The following is a 24,563-nucleotide window of genomic DNA, read 5'->3' on the forward strand; positions in this document are numbered from 1 at the left end:
TTCAAGCTGACCAATCAAATGCAAAAACTGTTACCATGACCACAGCCAAGATCAGATTTTTGTTGGTCAAACATGCTTTCACAATAATGTGTAGAACATAATGACAACAATTTATAATACTGTTGCAAGAGTTAATGGACCCGTGAAGGTCCCGGGGTAGAATAGTCCATGAAAGGCGACTGTGCTTGTCGTAAGAGGTGACTAACGGGATCGGGTGGTCAGACTTGCTGACTTGGTTGACACATGTCATTGGTTACCAATAGTCGTTCTGCCTTTTTGGTTGTTGTAAGCGACATTTTAACCGGAAGTCGCCATTTTACCGGACAAGCGTCCCTAGCAACATGCCTGTGAAACACTGCTGTCACGGCCTCTGTCGGTCTGATTCGCGGTATTTGAACTCGTCAAGCAGTGGCATCTTTTTCATACCATTCCCTAAACCTAGGACGAATTTAGAAAAATGTAAAAAGTGGATTTCTCTTTGCGGACGGAAGAATTTTACCATCGAAAAAGTCAGGAAGGAGACTTATATTTGCAGTCTGCACTTCATCGGAGGAAATGGACCAACTGAAGGTAATGATTCAAGTGCACTTTCAAATATCGTATTTGCATTTTCAGATTAAATCTGACTCTATGTAATTGACGACATGCTCATGTTTGAATGACCTTTTGTTTCATTGACAGAATATCCTGATCCTTTGTCAGCCTTGTCGCAAGATGTCCTACCACCGAAGGCACGAAATCCTAGGAAGAGACTGAGGCTTCAACCAGTAAATTATTACGCTATTTGCTCTCCAAAAACGTTCTCATCAATATTTACATAGTAACATCATCATTGATTACATTTTATTCACTGAATATTATCACACTGATAATCACTAAAGTGCAGTAGCTATTTTAAAATTGAAATAATTTTCCTACATGCTGCTGGGTTCAACCATTCATAGAAGTTTTGTAGAATATTCATGTATTGCCTGAGTATTCCATTTTGACAATTATCCAGCAATGTAAACTAGTAGGGGTCTAAATTATTTGAGTTTATCTTCTCTTCATTAAAAAGGGCCCACTGCATGAACTCCAACTAAGTGTGCCTACCCCTGAGGAACAAGATGAACGGAACATAGTGCCAACACCACCATCTGAAAACTTCCATGACTACTTTGAAGTTTTCAATGAAGATCATCAAGGTAAGTAGTCAAAGTAACTTGTCCTGATAAATCACAAAGCTAATTATCATTCTTTCTTGAAGTATAATAATTTGATATTGGTCCAAATGTAATACTGTACTGATCAAATTGAAACATATTTGTTAATAGTGTATGTCTAATAGGTGATACACGTCTGCAGTTTTCCTTGTATGGAAAGCCAAGCTGCACTGATGAGTCCTGGCGGGACGAAACGTGGTAAAAAGAACAGAATGCAATTTGAAGTAACAGATTCATTGTAGTGAGTGAGTGAGTTAATATTTAACGTCACATCGGCAATATTTCAGCCATATCGTGACGAGAACAGATTGGAAATTGAAATGGGAAATGTGCATACTATATAAAAAAACTGTCTTCAAAGGACAGTAAAAGAACTAGAATATCACAGCTACGGATAAAACTAGTGTGGAACGGTAAAACTGATAGAACTATTTGGACAAGACAAGATAAAACACGGGCTATACACATCACCAGCAGCTGAAGGTAGATCACCATGCCAGGGTCCATGGGGACTTACAGTACCTTTGCTACCTGCATGGACCCTGGCTGGATTTACACCAGCGCTTCAGACACTGGCGATGATAGGACGATTTAGCCAGAATTTAAAACAACAAACACACTACGACTAAAAAGTATGGTTGAGCAAAATCGACTTTGAAAGTTTTTGGGACTTACGTACCCTCTTGGGAGGACAATAATTTTACGCTACTTCAACCTCCCTCGAGGGCACAGCCACTAACGATCGCAGTTGCTAATTTACAATACCATGCATAAAAGATATATTATCTATGTACAAAACATATTCAGAATTTATGTAGCAATTCTATTTCCTTTAAAAATTCAAGTATTAAATGATGATTAACGTTATAAAAAAGATCCTTTACAGTTTTCTCATTGAAATATTTATCCCTTGTGATGGCAAAATCAACACAATCAAGCAGGATATGCTTAACAGTGATTCTCTCATCACAAGGGATACAAAACGGAGGATCCTCACCTTTTAACAAGTGTTCGTGAGTATATCGCGTATGGCCAATGCGACATCGTCGTATAACAACCTCTTCAAATCTGGACTGACAACCCAAGTGGGTATAACCGATATAGGGCTTTATTCCATGTAATTTATTGATACCTACTTGGGTGTCCCACTTCTTTTGCATTAGATCACGGATATATGATCTTATGACAGCCTTATAATCAGAATAGGGTATGAGAAGTGGTGTCACAGATTTGTTGAGTGCTACCTTGGCAGCATGATCGGCCATTGTGTTACCAGAGATTCCAACATGGCTGGGTAACCAACAGAAGACGATGTCATATTGGCCAGTAGCAAGTTCATTATACAATTCAACAATGTCAGCTAAAAGTGGATGCTGAGAAGATACATTTTTAATAGCCTGGAGGCATGAAAGAGAGTCTGAATAAATGATATATTGTTTATATTTAGAGTGTTTTTTAATATAGTTTAGGGCTGTTAATATGGCATGTGCTTCTGCTGTAAAAATGGAACTGCTATTTGGTAATCTAGAAGATATTGTTCTGGATCCAATGACAGTAGCACAAGCAACTGCGCCACCATCCTTGGACCCATCTGTAAATAAGGATTTATATGTACTATACTTACTTTTTAATTGATTATATTCCTGTTTGTATTGTAAGTCATTAGTTTCTGATTTTTTATATTTACTTAATGTAAGGTCAACTTGTGGTCTAACCAGTTGCCAAGGGGGAGAAGAAAACAAGCGAGAAGGAGCTATATTATCCAGCTCAATGCCAGCAGCAGAAAGAAAAGGTTTAACTCTCAGTCCAAGAGGCGGAACAAGAGAAGACATCTTATTGTACAAATCCCCATACGGGGGATTGAAGACACAGTTATATGCAGGATTGGACTTATTTGAATACAGTTTAGTGAGATACTGTAAAGATAATTTAATACGACGGTGGCCAAGAGAAGGTTCGTCTGCTTCAACGTATAGACTGTCAACAGGAGAAGTTCGGAATGATCCAAGACAAAGTCTTAGACCTTGGTGATGGATAGAATCAAGTATTTTGAGGTTACTTTTACAGGCTCCACCATAGACAATGGAGCCGTAATCCAGTTTAGATCTGATGAGTGACCTGTATAAATGTAGGAGGGTTGTTTGGTCTCCTCCCCACTTTGTATTTGAAACGACTTTCAACAAATCGAGCGCCTTCAGGCATTTGGTTTTTAGGTATTTTATATGTGGCAGAAAAGTTAGGTGTGAGTCAAAGATGAGACCAAGGAACTTAGCTTCCTTGACAACTTTGATGGGTACACCATTTAAAAATAAGTCAGGGTCTTTATGAGGTTTGTATTTTCTGCAGAAGTGAATGCAGTTGGTTTTAGATTGAGAAAATTTAAACCCGTTCTCAAGGCACCATTTATGAATTTTGTTGAGACAGATTTGTAACTGTCTCTCAATGGTTCGCATGTTTTTGCCACGACAAGAAATATTAAAGTCATCCACGAAAAGAGAACCATTGATTGAATCTGTTAAAACCTTTGAAAGACTATTTATTTTAATACTAAATAAAGTCACAGACAAAATACTGCCTTGTGGAACACCCTGGTCCTGTTGGTAATGATCAGAGAGGGTAGACCCTACTCGGACTTGAAACTGTCTGCCCGTTAAAAACTGTGATATGAAATGAGGCAAACGACCCCGTAAACCAAATTCATGTAAATCTTTTAAAATACCATGTTTCCATGTGGTATCATAAGCCTTTTCAAGGTCGAAAAATATAGATACAGCATGCTGGTTATTAACAATAGAATTCTTAATGAAAGATTCCAATCGAACCAAATGGTCAATAGTGCTTCTGTTTTTACGGAAACCACACTGAATGTTAGAAATCAGATCATTGGTCTCCAAATACCACACTAAACGATTATTTACCATTCGTTCCATAGTCTTGCAAACGCAGCTAGTTAATGATATAGGTCGATAATTAGATGCATCTGAATGGTCTTTACCAGGCTTAGGTATAGGAACCACAATAGCATTCCGCCAAGAGGGAGGGAATGTTCCTGAAGTCCAAATTTCATCAAATATGTCTAAAAGTACCTCAAGACATGAATCAGGCAAATGCTTCAAGAGCTGATAGTGAATATTATCAGCCCCTGTTGCTGTATCATGAGCTTGCACTAGAGCAGTTTGTAGTTCATGTAAGGAAAATACTTCGTTGTAGTCTTCACCATTGTCAGAGGTGAAATTAATGATTTTCTTTTCTTCTAACTTCTGGTACCTCTGGAATTCAGGAAGATAGTTTGATGAAGACGAATGTGTAGCTAATGTTTCACCAAGTTTGTTTGCAATATCTGAAGCATCTTCCAAAATGTGATCTCCGTCTTTAAGGTGTTTAACGCTTGTTTTGGAACCCTTGCCCTTGATCCTTTGTACCATATTCCACACCTTTGATATAGGTGTGCGGGAGTTAATCTTGGAGACATAGGCTCTCCATGACTTCCGTTTATTTTGCTTGAATGTACGTCGAGCTTTAGCTCTGGTTACTTTAACATTGTTCAAATTATGTACAGTTGGATGTTTGCGAAAATATTTTTCCGCCTTCTTCCTGTTTTTCCTAACCTGTTTGCAATCGCCATCAAACCATGGCTTACGAATATGTGGATGCACAGAGGACTTAGGAATTGTTTCGGTAGCTATAGTATGCAGTGTATCTGAAAACAATTGAATGGGGTCAGCAATATTTTGGAACGTTTCATGTTTGAGTTTCTCAGTACACAATGATGTGAATTTAGACCAGTTAGCCTTTGAAAAATTCCACCTTGATGAGGGTGGAACATCAGACGGGTTATTGACTGAGAGAAGTGTTGGGAAATGGTCACTTCCACATAAATCATCATGAACTGACCATGAAAATTCATTCAGAAGATCTGCATCTGTGAGTGTAACGTCCAAGGCAGAGTAGCTACCTGTAGCAGGGTGTAAATATGTGTGTGTACCATCATTAAATATGCAGAGACTGTTGTCAGAAATAAAATCTTCTATTATTTTCCCCTTGGTATTGATAACATTACTCCCCCATAAAGGATTATGTCCATTCAAATCACCCATGAGTATGCAGGGATGAGGAAGCTGATCATACAGAGCTTGAAGGTCAGATTTCTGGAGGTTTGAAGATGGAGGGATATACAAAGAGCATAAAGTAAACGCAATGTGTAACGAAATCCGAACTGCAACAGCTTGAAGGTTAGTAGTGAGATCAACAGGGCTGTGTATTATACCCTGCCTCACCAAGATAGAGGAGCCTCCAGTGGCTTTGTCACCCGGAGGAGAAAAGGAATGGTGAGAGCTGTACTGACGTAAGTCAAATTTATCAGTCTGCTTAAGATATGTTTCCTGGAGACAGAAAACTGATGGTTGAACATCTTGTACTAATAATTGTATTTCATTTAAGTTGGTCCTAAGGCCTCTGCAGTTCCACTGGATAAGTGTATTATTCATGTTACATTAGGTGGTAACACAGGCGATCTGTTCCTGGACCGTGGCGAATGACTTTTTTGGCGCACACGGTGATGAGGAGTGACATCCATATCTTCCAGAAGTTGATATCTATTAAATATTTGTACCGGATTCCGTTGACTCTTTGGAACCCGATCTGACTTTTTTGAATAGTTCACTGTCTTGCTAGCATTCACGATAACAGGTGATGGTGAACGAGATTGTGGACGGGATTGTGATGCTGTTTGCGTGGAAGCAACAGTTTGCATTTCACACGTAGAATACGTCTCAGTATTCACCCAAGTGATTTCAGTCTGGCATTCAACTGATTTAACAGTCTTAGTACGTTGACGGGTAACAGCTGCAGAGTATGACACAGTTGCAACTGGAGTGTTGTCTTGTGCAACCAAACGTTTAGCCTCTGCGAAAGTAATGTTTCTTTCATGTTTAAGTTTCACTATCTGATGTTGTTGTTGCCAGACAGGGCAAGATTTTGATGAGGCAGCATGATCGCCAGAGCAATTAACGCATTTAGGGTTGTTTGGACAATCTAACGTGTCATGAGCAAGTTCTCCACAGCGATGACATTTCTTGCTGTTGGTACAAGATTTAGCACCATGACCAAACTTTTGACATGAGTAACACCGAAGCGGGTTCGGTATGTACTTATCAACATTGATATTGCAGTACCCTCTTTGATGGATGACGGTGGAACAGGAACAGAAAAGTTGAGCAGATACGTGTTTAAGTTTACAATCTGACCATTTTGCCGACTTGTAAAACGTTTTACACCTGTTACACCCTGGTCTTTTAGTTCAAACGCTATCTCATCTTCAGACATGTCTAGCAGACAACGTTCTCGGTCTCTGACAATGCCTTTAGAACTGTTGAGAGTTTTGTGTGGAGACACAGCAACAGGTACGGACACGAGATGCTTAACAGCTAAGAGTGTAGATGACTGAAACGCTGATTTGCATTCAAGTAATATAAGACCAGATCGCATCTTTTTCATTGACACAACGTCACCAGCAATGCCATAAATCGCTTTTGACAGGGCAAACGGATTCAGTTTCAACGGACCATCATCTGAAGAAGAAATCACTAAATAACGAGACCAATGGTCAGATTTGCCTTTGGAGACTGTGTCATCATCAGAAGATGAACTATCCTCTAAAGTACGTTTGAGTTGTTTTGGGGGTATCATGGTAAAGTCATAGAACTTCATCATCCCAGCTCCCCACCCACCACGGAGTATCATAAAGACAATGCTATATGCCAGTGGGTTTCCTACTGACAGCACCAAGGATACTGGGATGATATACTCCAGCAGAAGTATCAATTCAAGATCAATAAATCCACCAGATTGACCCATGAGCCATCGCCTTCTGGGCATTAGACTCTAGGTAATAACGGTTTGGTTAATGTGGCATCAATATATCAATAGATATTACTGGTCTACAAGCTATATGACAAAGGCCCATTTACAAAGATTTGAAAAAGTCAAATTTGAGCAAAAACAATGACAATGCTCAGGGCTTGGCATGACCAGCCGATTGGTTGAACCGGGCCTATTCAACCTCCCGTCTAGGTGAAGTCAGGGCCAAAGTGGTGTATTAGGCAACAGGAACACAGTTGCAGGGACCTATTGCCCTCAACCACCAGGATCCCTTCCTCCACCGACACGGGCCGCAACCCACGGCAAACGGGTTGGTGGACCAAATATCCCCCCGGGTCCACAACGGGGGTGTCGGCGAGCTCTTGGCGTTACCCAGCACCCACCACAAGGAGGTGGCTCGCCACGGGTGCCAGATTCACTGTAACATGGATGAAGCATTGATATTAGATATTACAAGTTCACTTGTTTCAGATGCAAGCACCACAGTGGATGCATGCACACAGACAGAAATTCACATGGATGATATGCTTAGGTACAGTGATGCAGAAATAAAAGAGCCCAGAATTCTGAAAAGGAATGATTTCATACGGACCATACAAAGTGATGATGACACCTGCAAATTCTATACAGGTACTTATTACAATATTAAATTCAATATGTGCTAGCTTTTTTGAAGTCTATCTTGTTAGTCCAAAATGGCATTCATAAATTTAACCAACATTTTTTAGACCTTTGGCATGGTAACCAAAAATCAACAGGGTCGTTTGTTGTTGGTAATTGTTGAAAATGGTAATCAATGCTGTTATAAGTAATCATTCTGAAAATATGTAAGAGAATAAATTATTTATATTTACACAGGTCTGACTACATCTCTTTTTACCATCATCCTGAATCTGTTGATGCCGAAAGCCAAGAAACTGAACTACTGGCGTGGATCGGACACTGGTGGCTTAACAGTAATTACATTAAAATTTCCAATAGCTAAAATATCATCAAGGTAAGGGTGATGATGTTCATCACAGTGAAGGTTATCATAAGAAAGAAGCTCATTAGCTTGAGTGACTTGTTACAGTAGAGTGAAAAAAGCTGTATATCTAACAATCTAAAATGAATCACTTGGAAACCATTACTTCTGGTGAATGTTATTGAGTTTTAGACACATACTATGAATGATGTAACATCTGTTTCAGGAGGACCATGCTCAAACACCTGGGAGGAGAGGACGTCCTCGGGTCTTGACCCTTACAGAGGAGTTACTTCTCACCTTAGCGAGGCTCAGACGGGGGTTTGACTCTGAAGTTTTAGCTTATCTATTCCAAATTGATAACTCGTCTGTCAGCAGAATTTTCACTACTTGGATTTCTTTTATGTACCATGAACTTCAATTCCTAGTATCTTGGCCAACTCGGTATCAAGTAAATTCATGCTTACCTAAGTGCTTTAAATGTTTTCCTAAGACCAGAGTAATTATTGACTGCACAGAATTTTTCATTCAAAAACCAAGTCTTGCTTCCTCTCAGAGAGTCACATGGTCCCAATACAAGCACCACAACACTGTAAAATCATTGGTTGCTATATCCCCCTCTGGTACATTTGTTTTTCTCTCAAATCTGTACACAGGTTCAAAATCAGACAGGAAGATTGTCCAACAATCTGGTTTCCTAGACAAACTTGAGTACGGAGATGACATCATGGCTGACAGAGGGTTTTTAATACGTGATTTACTTACTAAAAGAATGTGCACTCTTAACATACCACCATTTTCTATGGGTAAGCAGTTGAAATCAAAAGCAGTAGCTAAGACAAGGAGAATTGCCAGTTCACGCATTCATGTTGAACGTGCCATAGGAAGGCTTAAAAAGTTTCAGATCTTTCAAAGAGTTATTCCACTCAGACTTAAGAGTATTTTGGATCAAATGCAATTTGTATGTGCAGCACTGTGCAACCTCGACAAGAAACTTGTGAAATAATGTTAGGAAGCATTAAAAGAAACAAATCCCTTTAAGCAGATTATGTTTATGTAAACTGAATCCTATTATGTCAAATTTATGTAAGCTGTGTGAACAGATACTGTAAGACTTCTTTCTTATGAAACAGGTACAGCTTCTTAATCATCTGGCTAAAAAATGTTTCATCAAATTCAGTTTTGACCACAACAATGCCTTGATTAGTCATAATCACCAATTCACCATACTTAAAACCATAAAGACCAAGTTGGCCCTGAGTCTGATGATAATATGGGCAGTCACTGGTCATCACCCAATCTTCACTGTTATCAACCTGCTTACAATATTTCATCTTAGCAACCTCTTTAGGATGTTTATTCCTCAGTGAGTATGGACACTTTATTTCCAATACTCTGTCAGCATGGCATTTACATGTAACAACACCATCAACACTGCATCCTAAAGCAGGATATGATGGGTTTATGAACAGGCCATGTTCACGAACCTTTAGAGACTTGTGGCAAGAGCGTACAAGTCGAGTGTACATGTGTCGAGCAACTGGCTCCTTCTTTCTACCCCACATAAGTGGTTCACAATTATCTTTAGCTTCACTTCTGTCCTCACACATGATATATTTCAGGAATGACATAGAGGGTTGCTTTTCTTTCTCAACATATGAGCATGCTTGTTTGAAGTTGGAAGCAGTTAACCTTCCAGCTCTTTGTTCATACCATGTGTCATTATAAGACTGGCCTAGAGTGCACATTGCAATGTCCTTGCAATCCTGTTCAGTGTAAGTGAGTTTACTGTAAAAGTCATCACAGATAGTTTCAAGTTCACCCAAGGACTCACAGTTAACAAATTTATCCTTGTGATCTGATACATAACACTGTGCTTTTGATTGTATGGATAAATCTGTGATTGATTTCTGATCACTTGTCTTCATCGATATCAGATCTTCTGGATAGAGAAGTATGTCTAGAGCCTGAACATCTGGAGATAACTGAAACAGAGGAAATCAATCAAACCATAAGTTGATCACTGTGACTATGAGACTGCTAGTCAGTGTATAAAATGTACTAAAAATGCAGCCACCCCAAATTTGCACCATGTAACAGGGTGCCTATTCCATACACTGTTGTAGTGCAAGTGACACCTAAATGTAACTTTAATCAATAAATTTTTGTCTGTAATATTTTGTGTCATGTCATGTTATGTAGTATATCTTAATAAGATACTAAAAAGAATACAGTAATTTTGTTTAATGAACACACCTTGCTTAGCTGTAGACCAAAGTCTCGCTTCTGTTTCTGTGTATATGAGGTACGGTCTTCAGGCGCCCGTGGATCATATGAGTCAACATCTGGAGACACATTGTTGATAACAAGTGTTGTGCCATATCTTGCCTTGAGGACAGTCAGATTCTTGACAGGGACAGCTGCATCATGTAAACGAGGTCGCTTCATCCACTGATTACCTCCATCAGTGCAAGATGCTGGCTCAACATTCTCTATAGCATATAGCGCTGCTCCAATGTGACGGCATGCTCCATCAGATCTATAAAAATATATATTAATTTGTTTAATCAAAAATACAATATATTAACACATAACACTCATTTTTATTTAAGTTTTATCCTCTCTTACCTGTTGATAATTTCAACAATTTGTGAATAGATTTTGCTCAAAAGATTTCAGTCAATGTATTCATTTGCCTTTATTCAGATATAGGCCTAAATCCATTCTCATCTTTACTAAATGTAATATTCAAATACTTACCCTCCAATGCAATGACAATAGGCCATTTTCACGTATCCCTCAACCTTGTCCATAACAATAAAAAGCTGGTAGCATCTTTGATTAAGGTATGTCTTATCCCTCTGGGTAGGTTTAACCTTAGCCCTGAAGAGACAAACCTGGCTGTCATCGGAAAGGTTGTTTATCTCCAACATTTCCACATGGCCATCATAGAATAGTCTGAAAGTAAAATGTAAATTGATTGATCACTCTGTCACATTTCCCCAAAAACTTTCTATAAAAAAAAAATCGTTATTACAATGGATGGTATATTAAAAAATATTTACATGTTTTAAGTAAATGTAATGTCGTTTACAAAATCCAAAAGAATTCATTACAGGAGAAATATTTTTAGCAATAATTCGTACCTGTAGTCCTCAAATGACTTATAGCTCTTCAGTTTCTTCCCATCGTAGTCAGATCTCGAGCAGAGAAGATAATTGAAAATATCAATAAGTCCAAAAGATGGCATGTTGGAAAAATCTTGACTGTAGCCGTCTGCTGTAAATGGGTCTGTCACCGAAGATGGAACTCCACGGTTACGAAGCTTTTCGGTGAAATCGTCGTGCGTGTGCAATAAGTCGGGATCTTCAGTTACATTTAAGCATTTTGCAGCATTAGCTAACTGTAATAATCCTTCTCTATTGTAGCCAGTGACTGAAATTCCCCTTTCGCGTAGATATTTCTGTAATTGAGCAACTGTCAAACAAGTAAACGATCGGCTGTCATCTATGTTTGTTTACCTTGGATACCGTAGATGTCCGGTCAAAAGGGAGGTAACTCTAGTTCGATCATTTTGGCAGAAGGTCTATTGCGCAGATCGATGCTCATGTTGATGATCACTACTGTGTGGTCCAGACACGATTATTTACAGACTACTGCCATATAGCTAGAATATTGCTAAGTGCGGCGTAAAACTAAACTCACTCACTCACTACAAGAGATAATGAAACAATATCTATTTCCAGCGACATTTCACCTGTGATGTTATTGTATAGCCATTGTTTTGTAATGTATTAATACTAGCAACTCTTTATATACTCACACTGTTCTTTTTTTTAATTGTAAGGTGCCACTAGTACTAGTAAGGCAGGGCATGTAATTTTCTAAATCAATAACAATTTCTAATCTCAAATTTTCAAATGCCACTATAACCAAGATGGAGAACTACAGGATCTGATGAAAATGTATCGAGATCATTGTTCCCCAAATAAGTATTTTAAACCAAATATTTCGTGAATACAAAATGCAAACGATTTTGATTGGCTGTTTCCTTTGACATGTTTGATGACAATGACAAAATGTGGATACACGAATGGTGGTGTATATACTGCCTAGTGCCTGTACTACTGTTACGGTTTCAGCAACACCAATTACTGAAATATTTGGAAAAAGTTCTTTTCATTCCCCCATATTCTTTCTCCCACAGATTATGAGAGGTAACACTAAACATGCTAAATGGTTCAACCACATTTATTGTACTTCATTTGGGGGCTTTTAGTTATTTTTGTCAGTCCTCGAGTAATTGTTGTGTTTTGAGAATAATTCTAGAGCACAGGGGAATGGGAGATCATAATAAATTAGATTTAAATGGCCTCTGAAAATAAAGCGTGTACCAAATATACTACTGGATAAAGTTACGTTTATCTTTCTTCACGAGGTATTTTAAAACAGAATGGGCATTTGCACTGTGTCAAACACAATTTGATATTATTCTGCATGCACTGTAGAACTTTGAATCAACTAAATCGTTCGATGTTACAAATTTACACATATAAAGACAAATGCGACACCCTATCCATCGATAAAAAATGAAAATACAATTATAAATCACCAACGATATTACTCCAGTGTCAGTCTCTACAACGAACAAGAATGTACCAAGATTAGTACTTTCTACATAAAACAAGAAAAATACACGCAACTATTTCCTGGTTACCTGACTCTGAATGAACGATGCACTGGCTATGTTTACAAATGACGTGCCGTCATAGTGGTGTCGCAGCCACTTCCGCATAAACTCTTCTACTCGGGGAGGTGGAAATGTAGAGTGCCGACAGCGAAAACAATGTCGTGAATGACATCGAATGCATTAGGTATTTGTTTCTTGCATGGTTACAGTTAAAGGATTACATTGATCATGATTAGACGATTGTGAGCTTAAGACTGGCATTTAATATCATTTCAAAAAAAATATTTTGAATGATAATGAATAATCTTCATGCACTTTCGAACGAGATAGATTTGATGCAAGGCACATTCGCGAAGGCAATTAAGCCTAGGTATCACGTCCAAATGAGACGCTGCAAACAAACATGTTTAAAAAAAGAAATAAAACAGAAGTAAGTTTCATTTCTAATCTGTTACTCTTGTGTCCCAAATCACACCTTTCAAAACACTAAATATAACCATCGAGCCTATATAGAGAGTTATAGAGTATCCCTGATATAACGAAAAGACCAGAAAACTTCGATCCAAAGTTCTAAAAGCATATACAGTAGAGCTTACAGTTACACATATACGTCCAGAGTACGGTATACACATATATAAATTTATGGGTGTCACCTGCTATATTTGAGGAACACCACAGACGGGGCTTGCGTTGCTGAAAATAATACGTCTGTGGTCCAACACTAGTTCACTGCATGAGCCTTAGCCTACATCTACTTGTTTCAGTTGCATATTTAGAAGTTGGAAGTCTGATAATGCAAGCAGATATGAGAATGAAGACTTTTATGGATATCAGCTTCTTTATTATGAGAGTTAATGCTTACTCCTTCATCAGGTGAATGAGAATGGGGTACAGAGCTATATTAATTTATATGTACAGGTAAACAACAACAAGTAACAAGTGGAATGAATTAACAAAAGCTGGAAGCCAGTTTAAACAAGCACTGATAGGAAGCCGACAGTTATGATAACAATGATGGAAGCCAATGGTAAGATTATGTTGACATAATACACATAAGGGTACATGTACATGATTGGGGATTAAAAATGGAAGCCAATGGTGTTGACATACACATTCAATTCGATGGGAGGACACTGGGATACTATCTACCAACAACAAAAACTGGCGCCAAAGGAAACTACAAGAGGCCATCGGGATCCGGAGACAGAAACCAGCAATCAACCGTGACCAAGGAGCGTACCTACCAAGTCCCTGGGACTTGTTGATAAATTGATCCCATCTATCTGTGTACATTCCATCAATGGAATTCATTAGCGTTTACACAATATATAGCGAATCTACCCGTGTACATCCTTATCATCTTGCCTATCATGTACGTCATCCTTAACCTTCATCCAATCATGTGTATGTCATCACCACTGGCTTCCATCATTGAACCCTAATCATGTACATCGTCCTTACTCCTATCTGTGTTATGTAAACATAATCTTGCTGGAACACGTTTCAGAGTATGACCTTGCCTACACCTCCATCAGATAATGATGATGATATGATGATGATGATGATGATGATGATGATTTGGAGATTTAACGTGCGCTTTTCTGCATAGTGCGTATCATGCAGGCGGGGCCGCTAGGTAATTTAGTTTTAATCGGAAGAGGGTTGATTTGACCGAAATATTTGGCAACGTGAAGGGTCTGTTAGCCTGTTACTAGTGTTGGGGTTGCATGATTAAATTTGTATGAATTTTGAAATTTGCTGGAGGTGGTAGGGAATGAACTGTGGGACGGTTTGGTTGGTATTTCTGGCATATACAAGCGACCTAAACGGTCATTTTTTTATTACAAATGTACATCCACGACCTCGAAGGTTTGCGAGGGTTTGAAGGTTACTTAGTGGACTAAGCGGTGTTTGTGGAGTGTTGGATGTGTGTTAGTATCCAGTGAAGTCTAGAGCACCCGAGTGTTGCTGGTAATATAAGGCATGGTTGTCATGTTGCAGTGTGTACATTTGTATGTCTGGTGTTTATTGATTCCACATGCATGGGAATTGAATTCTATGTGGCCTGTTTGTAATTTGGTCATCTCCCTGCGGAGATGGAAGCTAGGAAACTGGCAGTTATAGCTCTACGCTCGTATATATACTGGACAAAAAGAGTTAAGGACATTGGTATTTTTTAAAGACTGATATTTTGTCAATATGTCAATGAATAAATACATGTTGTGCCAACGTTTCACAATTTCTAATTTGCCCCGTGTTACACACGGTTTCCTCCCCAACCTATACTGTTAGAAAAAGTAGGGGAACTGTACTTTCAATGTACGATTGTCGAAATGTGGAGATATGTCGGATTGAATCAATGTTGATACAATAATAATGGATGTTTTGAGAATGCATCACCACATAGATTTCATTCAAAGCAAAGCTGTTCGTTCAGTTATCCCCCTTGTTAGATGACTGGAGTATGACATGAACATTTCAGGTTTACAATTTTCAGCCAGTAGTCTGTGAACTGACCCAGAAAATCCATGACCAATTACAGATGCAAGAAAATTCTCGAAAAAATGATCAACAGTGATATGCCACGTGAAGATCACCAGTCACCTCTGCTGGACTGCATGCAGGTTAAAACCGTTGGCGTATGTATGCGCCAACGCCTAATTCTACAATGTACTAGGGGACACAATGGTGACCCCTAACCTGTCATCATCTTGATATATTGGTCACTACAGGGCATGTCGCTTATACAGTGACTGGAGGGCAGATTCTGTTCCGTTGGTTGGAACACTTTATCAAACGACATGCAGCTGACGTACTTCATGGACAGAAGCGCATTGCCTTCAATCACAGACTCTTGCCATACATAGGAAAACGAGGTGAAAAATAATAGCATTCCGCCCTTCTAAGATGAAAAGTCATATTCGGTTATTCCTAAAAAGGTGACCCGTGAAGGTCCCGGGGTAGAATAGGCCTTCAGCAACCCATGCTTGCCATAAAAGGCGATTCAGCTTGTCGTAAGAGGCGACTAACGGGATCGGGTGGTCAGACGCATGTCATCGGTTCCCAATTGCGCAGATCGATGCTCATGTTGTTGATCACTGGATTGTCTGGTACAGACTCGATTATTTACAGACCGCCGCCATCTAGCTGTAATATTGCTGAGTGCGGCGTAAAACTCAACTCACTCACTTGCTCGCTCCTAAAAAGGTGATATTCCTGGATTAAGCTGTTAAAATGGTTTGCTCTATGTCCTATGTCATCATCACAACATCATGATGTGTCTCTGCCAGATAATATGCCAGAGCAATGATAAGAACAGAGTGAAGCCAAAGTCGTCTCTGATTGTGTTATATCATGTTGTGAGGTACAGAGGTACAGAGACAAGTGTCCATCTATCTAAGCAACTATAGGACTAGATACCACTTTAAAGATGTTCAGGGCGTCAAGATATACTATAAGTTGTTTTGCCCAAAGACAGAGGGGAAGGAAATGAAAACTAATATATCTACAACATATGTACATAAATCCCCTTTGGTTGAGAGTGTATGTCACAATTATTATCCGCGAAGCGAGATCAAGTTTGATCACCTTTTGTAATAGTCATGCTATGTTGCTAGATGAAAGCAGTCTACACATGCAGGACATTTTCAGGGTCGATCTTAGTATTGTTGACATTCGCTGTGTTCTGCGAGAACCTGTTTCAAAATTTGCAGTCTGCATAAACCTGTTCTGCAGAACCAAGTCAACAGCCACGTATGTAATAATCTCAATATACCGTATACACTGAAATCTGTCTGAACCGGCTCTCAGCGAGACTGAAGAAAGAATCCGGTGTAGACAACGTACTGGATAGCAGAGCTGACTGTAAATGTTCAAACCGCAGACTGGGCTGATATTTTATGCAATAATTGGACCTGCATCACATCGGTTGTCTCTGGTGTGTGTAGAAAGGTGATGGGCGAAGTAAATTACGACGTACTGACTGTATTACAAAACAGCGAAGCACTATACACTATAACATCTGCGATATTGCAACGTATGAATGTGATTATGATATAGCATTTGCTCAGGTTCGTATTTTGTTTTGAGGGGCCCTGTTAAGGTTGTGCGGCACGTGAAAAGCCGTTACTGAGAGTAATCTGTCGGTTTGAAGTTTTAGGAGCACTAGCGATGCATTAGTCTGTGATGAATTGCTTCCGTATCTATCGTTTATTTTCTCGAATCGTTGGTTCAAATCTAAAATATTTTGGATAATTATGTTATCTTCACCGGCGTCGTACTTGTGTTTGGGGACATCACAAAACATGACGGTATGCATGCATACCACCGGTATTTTTCCCTATTTAAACTATCATGGTGTTTCAGAGAGGTATTAGACCTAACACACTTTCACTCACTCACTCACTCACGCACTCGTTTAGTTTCTTCATGCAGTCTCTCACTTTCTTTCTTATGTGACCCGCGAAGATCCGGCATAGAATTAGTCTTCAGCAACCCATACTTATCGTCAGAAAGCACTAACCGGATCACGTGCATGGTGTTGATCACTGGATTGTCTGGTCTGACAAGAGTATTTACATGTCGCCGTCACATAACTGGAATATTGCTGAGTACGGCATTAATCAACACACATAAACCAAATTTTATGCCAATTCATGTACTGCAGCACAAGAGAATGTAAACGCCCACGTTTGGTGGTTGCTGCAAACAGTTAGAAATAGGGATGTAACTGAACATGTAGTTTACAGATATCGCCGATGTGCTTTCGATCAAAAAGTTGCAGTGTTTCAGCGACTCTTTCCAGCTTGCACACTTTGATCAAATACAATCTTCAGTTATATGGTTTCTTTCACCCTGGGGAATGCAGTCTAGACAGCCATTTACACTCCTGTGGGGATAACCATGTTTTGAAATCGACACCGAGGCGTGTGAAATCGACAACAGTGAGGATGCTGATAACATTGAAACAGACACCGACTCCGCCTGTATTGACAAGATGGCGGTCTGGAAACTGATGTGCTTCGTTCTACTAGTCGACTTGGTCTGTTCCTCAACGGGGCGGGTAAATCTTTAATGCTTTCTTCAGTTTATCTAAATGTAACGTTGATTAGAAAGCTTTTTAATAATAATCGGAATTGTATCGACCAATGTCTTGCGAATTTCGTTTGCGTATCTGTCAAGTGGTAGTTTGGTTGCACAAGTCTGTGAATTATTGTGAACATGAATCATCGTGCCTACAGGTTTTTGTTGGGTGTTTATTAAATTATTACTAAGCTGGTACAACCCTCTACTATACAACAGTTAATGACCCTCCTCTGGATATCGGGATGGTTAATGTCTGTGTGGATTTATGATAATCTTTGAGTGTTTGGTCGAAGTACACTGCCATCAAATGTGTCAGAGCTCCAGGATTCTTTTCAAGCTTTGCACATTAACTTCACGATCATGTTTTGTGTTGACTGTTTATCATATATTCATATATTGGAAAAGGTATTTCCTTAGACTAACACTTTGTGTATGAATATGTATAATGTTGATAGTTACTTAACAAACGAAACCCATCCATATTGAAGAGGAGCCCCAGCACGATGGCAAATTGAGAACCTGAGGGAATCTATAGACTTGCTTCATTTAGAGCTTTAGCATTGCAGTAACAAATGCTGGTTTACGGGGCTGTGAGTCATTGTGAGTCTTTTGCGGACACGAGTGGCCCAGACCCTGGTGCTATGGTCATTTATTCGAACCTAAGACTCGCGCATATGATGTTTCTGGGCTTGTCATCAACACCCTGTGATTCAAAGTTGGAAAAACGACAAACTACAGTTAATAACAAACACGCTTATAACGAACTGGCCGATATAACGAACTGGCCTGGACACTTGTTTATTTTACTCAAAATGCATATCACGAACTTTTGTTATAATTCGATTAAGTCGTCCCTGTGAGTTCGCTATAACCGTAGTTAATACATTTGTGATCATCAGATTCACACACGGTTACAAATTTACTGTTGAAAGCGCGTTAGTCCAAACTCACCCAAACACTGGTATTACGTCCACTAGAATTGCGTTCATTCATCAACACGTATATGTATCATATCATATCATATCATATCATATCATATCATATCATATCATATCATATATATCACAACGAAACAATAACACATATTTAATTAAATTCATATATAAGATGTATGCATATATATCCGCATAATGCGACGTATTGTTTTTAACACATATGTGTTAAAACAGATTCACAAAGCAACTTACAGTTTTCTGGGTTTCGTCCTATGTGAAAATATTAACATTGTACAGTTTGTACTTCTTGAAACATATGAAATATGACCCTATATATTCTTTTTACAATCCTTTCGGAATTGATTTCCTCGTTACGTATTTCGTCTTCCAGACCAATGAAAATGCAGAGGACAAGAGGGGATTTCCCTTCCTTTTTCAGTTTCAAGCACCATTGAGCGGAAAAGGTAAAATAGCCACCACACAGTATGCAAGCATCACCCGAAAATCAAACAGCCGATAAGATTAGAAAGCTATCAGTCGAAACACACTGTTCCAATCCATTTCTCTTCCTTTATTCATACACTTCAATAATAATAAATAATAACAATAGAACTTTAATGGTTTTGCCTGACCATATATAATCCGCACTATGCAAGATCAGAGTGATCTGAATATAATGATAATAGAAAGAATAATATTCTACTGAGACCAGACAACCAGCGACTGACCAGACAACCAGCGACTAACCAGACAACCAGCGACTGATCAGACAACCAGCGACTGATCAGACAATCAGCGACTGATCAGACAACCAGCGACTGACCGGACAATCAGCGACTGATCAGACAACCAGCGACTGACCGGACAATCAGCGACTGATCAGACAACCAGCGACTGACCAGACTGATATGTATAACTGAATAGGTTTTCGGATATAAAGCTCGCAAATGATCAAGTCGTACAAAATTGCTCTTTGTATTTGTGCAACTTTACTTACCCGCTCCCCCCACCCCCCTCCCACGCCTACCACGCACGCACGCACGCACGCACACACGCATACACTCACACACGAAAAAAATAAACTGATTCTTCTGATCCAAGGCGGTGGAGGAGCCGAAGACCTGGGTTCCATTTCTTTCATGTAGGCTTTGTTAGGCCCATTGCTGGTGTCCCCCGCCGTGATATTGCTGGTGTCCCCCGCCGTGATATTGCTGGTGCCCCCGCCGTGATATTGCTGGAACTTTGCGAACAGCATCTTAACACCCATTTCACTGACTCACAAGATATCACTTGCATATTTCTTTGTCTACATTTATCGTAAAACGGTTTCCATAGACGTAACCAAACCGAATTTTAAGTAAATGAATCTAAATGACTGTCTGCTAGTGATCTAAAATTTTACATTTTTTATGAAATAGATTAGATTTGAAAGACATTATTTTTATAAGACATCTGTTATAAAATACATTCGCCCATCCGCTCACTTGCTGGGTTAGATTCAAGATGACAAGCACAAAATCTCTAGGGATGGTGTAAGCGCACTTTGCCTGAGAGTACCCTACAGTACCCTACAGTACCCTACAGTACCCTACCAAGGCAGTACCATGTGCTAATATCATTATAGAGCGAATATTGTAGGACCTATGTGGACGCTAACAGTAGTTGATCAGATCGGTACAGCGGAAGTTAAAAGTAACTTATTGCTCTTATCAGGGTAGGAAAGATATGGCCTAAGGTAATAAATTCTTAAACCTAATTAAATATTGACGTCTGTATGACCACATAAGTGAGTGAGTTTTCACGCCGCTTGTGGTGATATTTTAGCAATATCGCGGGGGGAGGACTCCAAAAATAGGCTTCACACATTGACGAACTCTGAATTCTCTCTTTATTCCCTCCCCCTCACCCCTCACAACTCCCCAACACCCCCTATCCTCACCTTCCTCCCCCTACACCGGCACCCCTTCAAATCTCACGATCCATAAAACGTGTTGAACGGATTGTATGTCCTTTGGTGACTCTACATGGTTCATTTATTATATTCAGATTCAAATAAATTACAATTGATTATTTTTTTGTATTTATTTTTTTTGTTTTAAATGACCAAAAATACACTTTGCAGCATTTCAACGCCACATAAAGCGACTGGGAAATGCAATGAGGTATGGTGTAGGTAAGTTGAAATATGATCAATACCGATTTACAAAAAGCAGTCTCTGTTTATTAAGTGTGATCTGGTGTACAGTAGTTCTTAAAAGGCACTTTGTCCATGGTGATGGTGCGAGGTGTGTGCCCTTAGCTTTCCTTAAAATGTGTATAAATGTCTGTTCTTGATCTCAGTATTCTCTCTGTGTGTGTATGTGCGTTCGCGCGCACGCCTGTGTATGAGTGCGTGCGGGCGCGTGCGGAGAGGGATGGGTGTCTGAGTCTTCATGAGATTAGAAAAAGTTGTGATATCTTCATGTAATGATTTGATAGTAAATGTGGAGACTTATTCAAGCGTCTGTAAAATACACTGCCAATGGGTGTGGAGTGCATTCGCAATAAATCCATGCATTATCTTGTGGGTGGGAGTTTACCAGAAGTCAGTATACAAATTATATGCTAAAAGGAAAGAGATATGACTGGTACTAGTTATATCGGCGAAAGCCAATCGTTGGATTTGGTGTTGTGAATACACACTGAATGCTGGTATGCTAGCTCCTAATTACTTTATATATATATATATATAGACATAATTTGAACAAATGACAATGATGCTGATCAACAAGAAAGAAAGTCTGTATTGTGAGGAGGTTTTGAAGTGCTAAACATATTTGCATCAAAGTAGCATGAGAGTTCATCCATCCTCCCTACCATGGGAGGCTACCCTCGAAAACAACATGTCCATAACATATACATGTGCAACAAATGCCGACAAGAATAAGTGTAGACTCGTGCCTAAATGCCTAATGACAGGTACGCGACTGCAGACATCGTTCTGTTAATCCGGTGAAACAAACCGATTGTGCAGCATGTGTATGTTCTGTCAGCTGGCAGAATGCATCATCCTATATGATGAAGGAATGTACACCAGAAGATAGGATGCAGAAGATGGTGACACCCGTTACTGAATATGTCTGGCGTTTCAAACATGGACAGACGGATAGATGATTATAGATGAAGTAGATGGATGGATGAGTGGAAGGGTGAGTGGAAGGGTGGGTATATGGATGGATGAAAGGATGGGTGGATGGAAGGATAGAGGGATGGGTATAATGATATATGTAGTATCTGTACTGCCTTGCAGATGGCGACCCGGACTTCATAGTTGACGTGCATGGGACTGACGAGTACCCGTTGTGCTTCCATGTCGGCGGGCAACAGGGAGAAGTGCTCCGCCTCCTTCAGCACCAAAACCTTTGTGAGTATGTTACCATGGTGGAGTGAGCTGGATTATTCTGGGACCATATTGTATCTGTACCAGGCTTTTACCTCCATGGTGGTAGGAACTGCACACTTATGCTATTTGTATTAGGATTTTTAGATTACAATATTGCAACTAGTACCCATTGGGTATGTGGGGAACCCAGGCACTCACCCGATCTGGAGACACCGAGAACAATGGGGAGTATCGTATTGTTCTATATATACGATAACACGGGGGGATGTATCTTCGTGTTTATTTCATGGCCAGCGCCCAACTGCCGAACTTCGTTCGGACCTCCCGGGATATCCCTCGCCGTTTACCATCGCGGGTCATCAACCATGTCATCCCCAGGGTCCGGAGAGCTCAGCGCAGCTCAGCCTTAATATTACATTCAATGGTTTGAGAGTGCAGCTATTGCTAGTGAGATGGTGACCTAAACAAGAACTTTCCTTTACCTTTTTGTTTTATTTCAGCTCTTTTCGTCAACGCAAAAATAATTGAACGAAACGAAACTCGCAAGACGTACCTGGGGTCAGTAGCCATTATACGTAATAATGTGAGAATCTTCGCCACGAGGAGAGGGGTCCAGGTTAATAACTACCCGTTCACCTGGTCCGACATGGCAGCCTTCCTTTTGTACGGCAATCGGGTCATCGTTGGCCGAAACCTTTTGGCCGTGACCTTCAGGAACAAGAACGTAACGTTGGTCATTAGACGTCACGCCATGTCGGTGGAGCATGATGACTCGCTCGAAGAGCCAGCAAATAATGTTGGGGAATCCATGTCAGAGATTGTTCATGGTCATATGAACCCGTCATCTCACGACGGGACGTCCCGAAACCACGCTGTCACGTCACAAAATACGGAGTTCGCTTACCTCGGGTTTTACATTGCTGATTCTACGGGGCTCACTGCACCATGTCATGGACTCTTGGGTAATGCGTAATATATGATTTCTATGAAACATTAACAATGATACTTGTTTTTCAATTTCGATCAGTTTCCATGTTTTCACTGCGAAATAAAAGTCATCCCAAAACCTTCATAATTTAACCATTATACAAGTTCTTTAAAGGTATTTCTTTTCTAGTGGATCATTTCACATTCAAGTCATATAACAAGTGTTAATTCTCTTGGACATTATTTCCTTTTTCCACTAAAGAAGCTATGTGACAGCGATCAGTATTATCGGATGTCATCAGTCGGGAAAGACATCATGAGCACCGATCTATGCACGAGGTATTTGATGACATTTATCAACCATACGATAAGACTGGTCGTGGGGCCGGTGGGGTAGTCTATAGCTAGTGGTTAAAGCATTCATTCGTCACGCAGAAGGAGCGGGTGGGTACAGTGTGTGAAGGCCATTTCTGTTGTGCCCTGTCGTCATATTGCTGAAATTCACTCACTAGCCACCGGCAGGAATACCAATGCTACCTCGATTTTTTACGGGTCTTGAGTAAGGTCATATAGATCTGTTTCTCATTCGCTCAGTGGTCTGTTTTCAGCTATTACATTAGTACTTAACACAGGTTGAGAATGGAACCCAGAATACGGTTTGGCGTGATCAAACGAACTTTCAGCAAGAAGAATTTGCATACTCAATTTCATCGAGTGAATAGTGTACATAAGGTTTTTTCGGATTTTTTTGTCAACAGGCCAGTTTGTCCACAAAATTGTTCGTCTCGTCAACATGCAAGTTAAGAACGGAAAGATGAAGGGGAAACTCGCAGTTGACTCCCCCTTTTCCAGCACGCCAACTTATACCATGGCCACACTGACGGAACGTATGAACCATGGAACGGGAAGAAATGTGACCTGCTGGCGTCTACGACGTGGTGGGGATAACATTGTTGACGGCAACTACATTGACTACATGGTACCACAGCTCCGCGACACAGAGATCATCAGGTTTCAGTGAACGCCGATATAGGTTTCAAGTCCGTGTAGGGAGTTCGATCCACAAAACAAGCGTAATGTGACGATCATTTTACGTTAGATAGTGACTGTGCCATTTAGTAACACTGATTGACTTGAATACACCTTTTAGCAGTCAATATCGAACGCTTGGCTGTGCCCATTCCTCGAACAGTGAAACCCTGCGAACCTTGACAGTATTGTTCCCAATACATTAGTTTTGATTACCGAATCTCAGTAGTGACTTATCATGAATGCGAAGGTTTAATTGTGTGTATACAGGTTAGAGCTGCATTTGGTAATACTTAAATTATATGTCTAGACCAGATAATCCAGTGACTGACACCATGAACATGGAGCTAATCAGTTATCAACATTATCAACGACGTCTGCATGTATTACGTCAATAATGGTACAAGTGTATTACGTTCGCAATGTCGTAGCGAGCGTGGAATCATAATAAACATAATTATGTTTCTTA

The 24,563-nt window shown here is 39.8% G+C and overlaps 3 protein-coding genes across 3 annotated transcripts in view; 2 read left to right on the forward strand and 1 right to left on the reverse strand.

The window, feature by feature from the left end:
* Positions 1 to 12,849, reverse strand: part of LOC137296250 (kelch-like protein 12) — a 43,268-nt gene extending 30,419 nt beyond the window's left edge. The window contains exon 1 of the mRNA XM_067827996.1: positions 12,764 to 12,849. The gene's annotated coding sequence lies outside the window, so the exon portion shown is untranslated. The remainder of the gene's footprint in view (positions 1 to 12,763) is intronic.
* Positions 342 to 9,052, forward strand: LOC137297349 (uncharacterized). The gene is made up of 5 exons (XM_067829358.1): positions 342 to 570; positions 682 to 767; positions 1,058 to 1,184; positions 7,941 to 8,038; positions 8,276 to 9,052. The coding sequence occupies exons 1-5, from the start codon at positions 342 to 344 to the stop codon at positions 9,050 to 9,052; spliced, it is 1,317 nt and encodes a 438-aa protein (XP_067685459.1).
* Positions 12,850 to 17,575: 4,726 nt separating the features above from the next.
* Positions 17,576 to 24,563, forward strand: LOC137296253 (inter-alpha-trypsin inhibitor heavy chain H3-like). The gene is made up of 6 exons (XM_067828001.1): positions 17,576 to 17,798; positions 19,148 to 19,220; positions 20,879 to 20,929; positions 22,046 to 22,159; positions 22,639 to 23,100; positions 23,824 to 24,563. Exons 1-6 carry the CDS (start codon positions 17,733 to 17,735, stop codon positions 24,084 to 24,086), a joined length of 1,029 nt encoding a protein of 342 aa, XP_067684102.1. The 5' UTR covers positions 17,576 to 17,732; the 3' UTR covers positions 24,087 to 24,563.

The sequence above is a fragment of the Haliotis asinina genome, chromosome 9 (genome assembly GCF_037392515.1).
Source record: "Haliotis asinina isolate JCU_RB_2024 chromosome 9, JCU_Hal_asi_v2, whole genome shotgun sequence".
Taxonomy (NCBI): Eukaryota; Metazoa; Mollusca; class Gastropoda; order Lepetellida; family Haliotidae; genus Haliotis; species Haliotis asinina.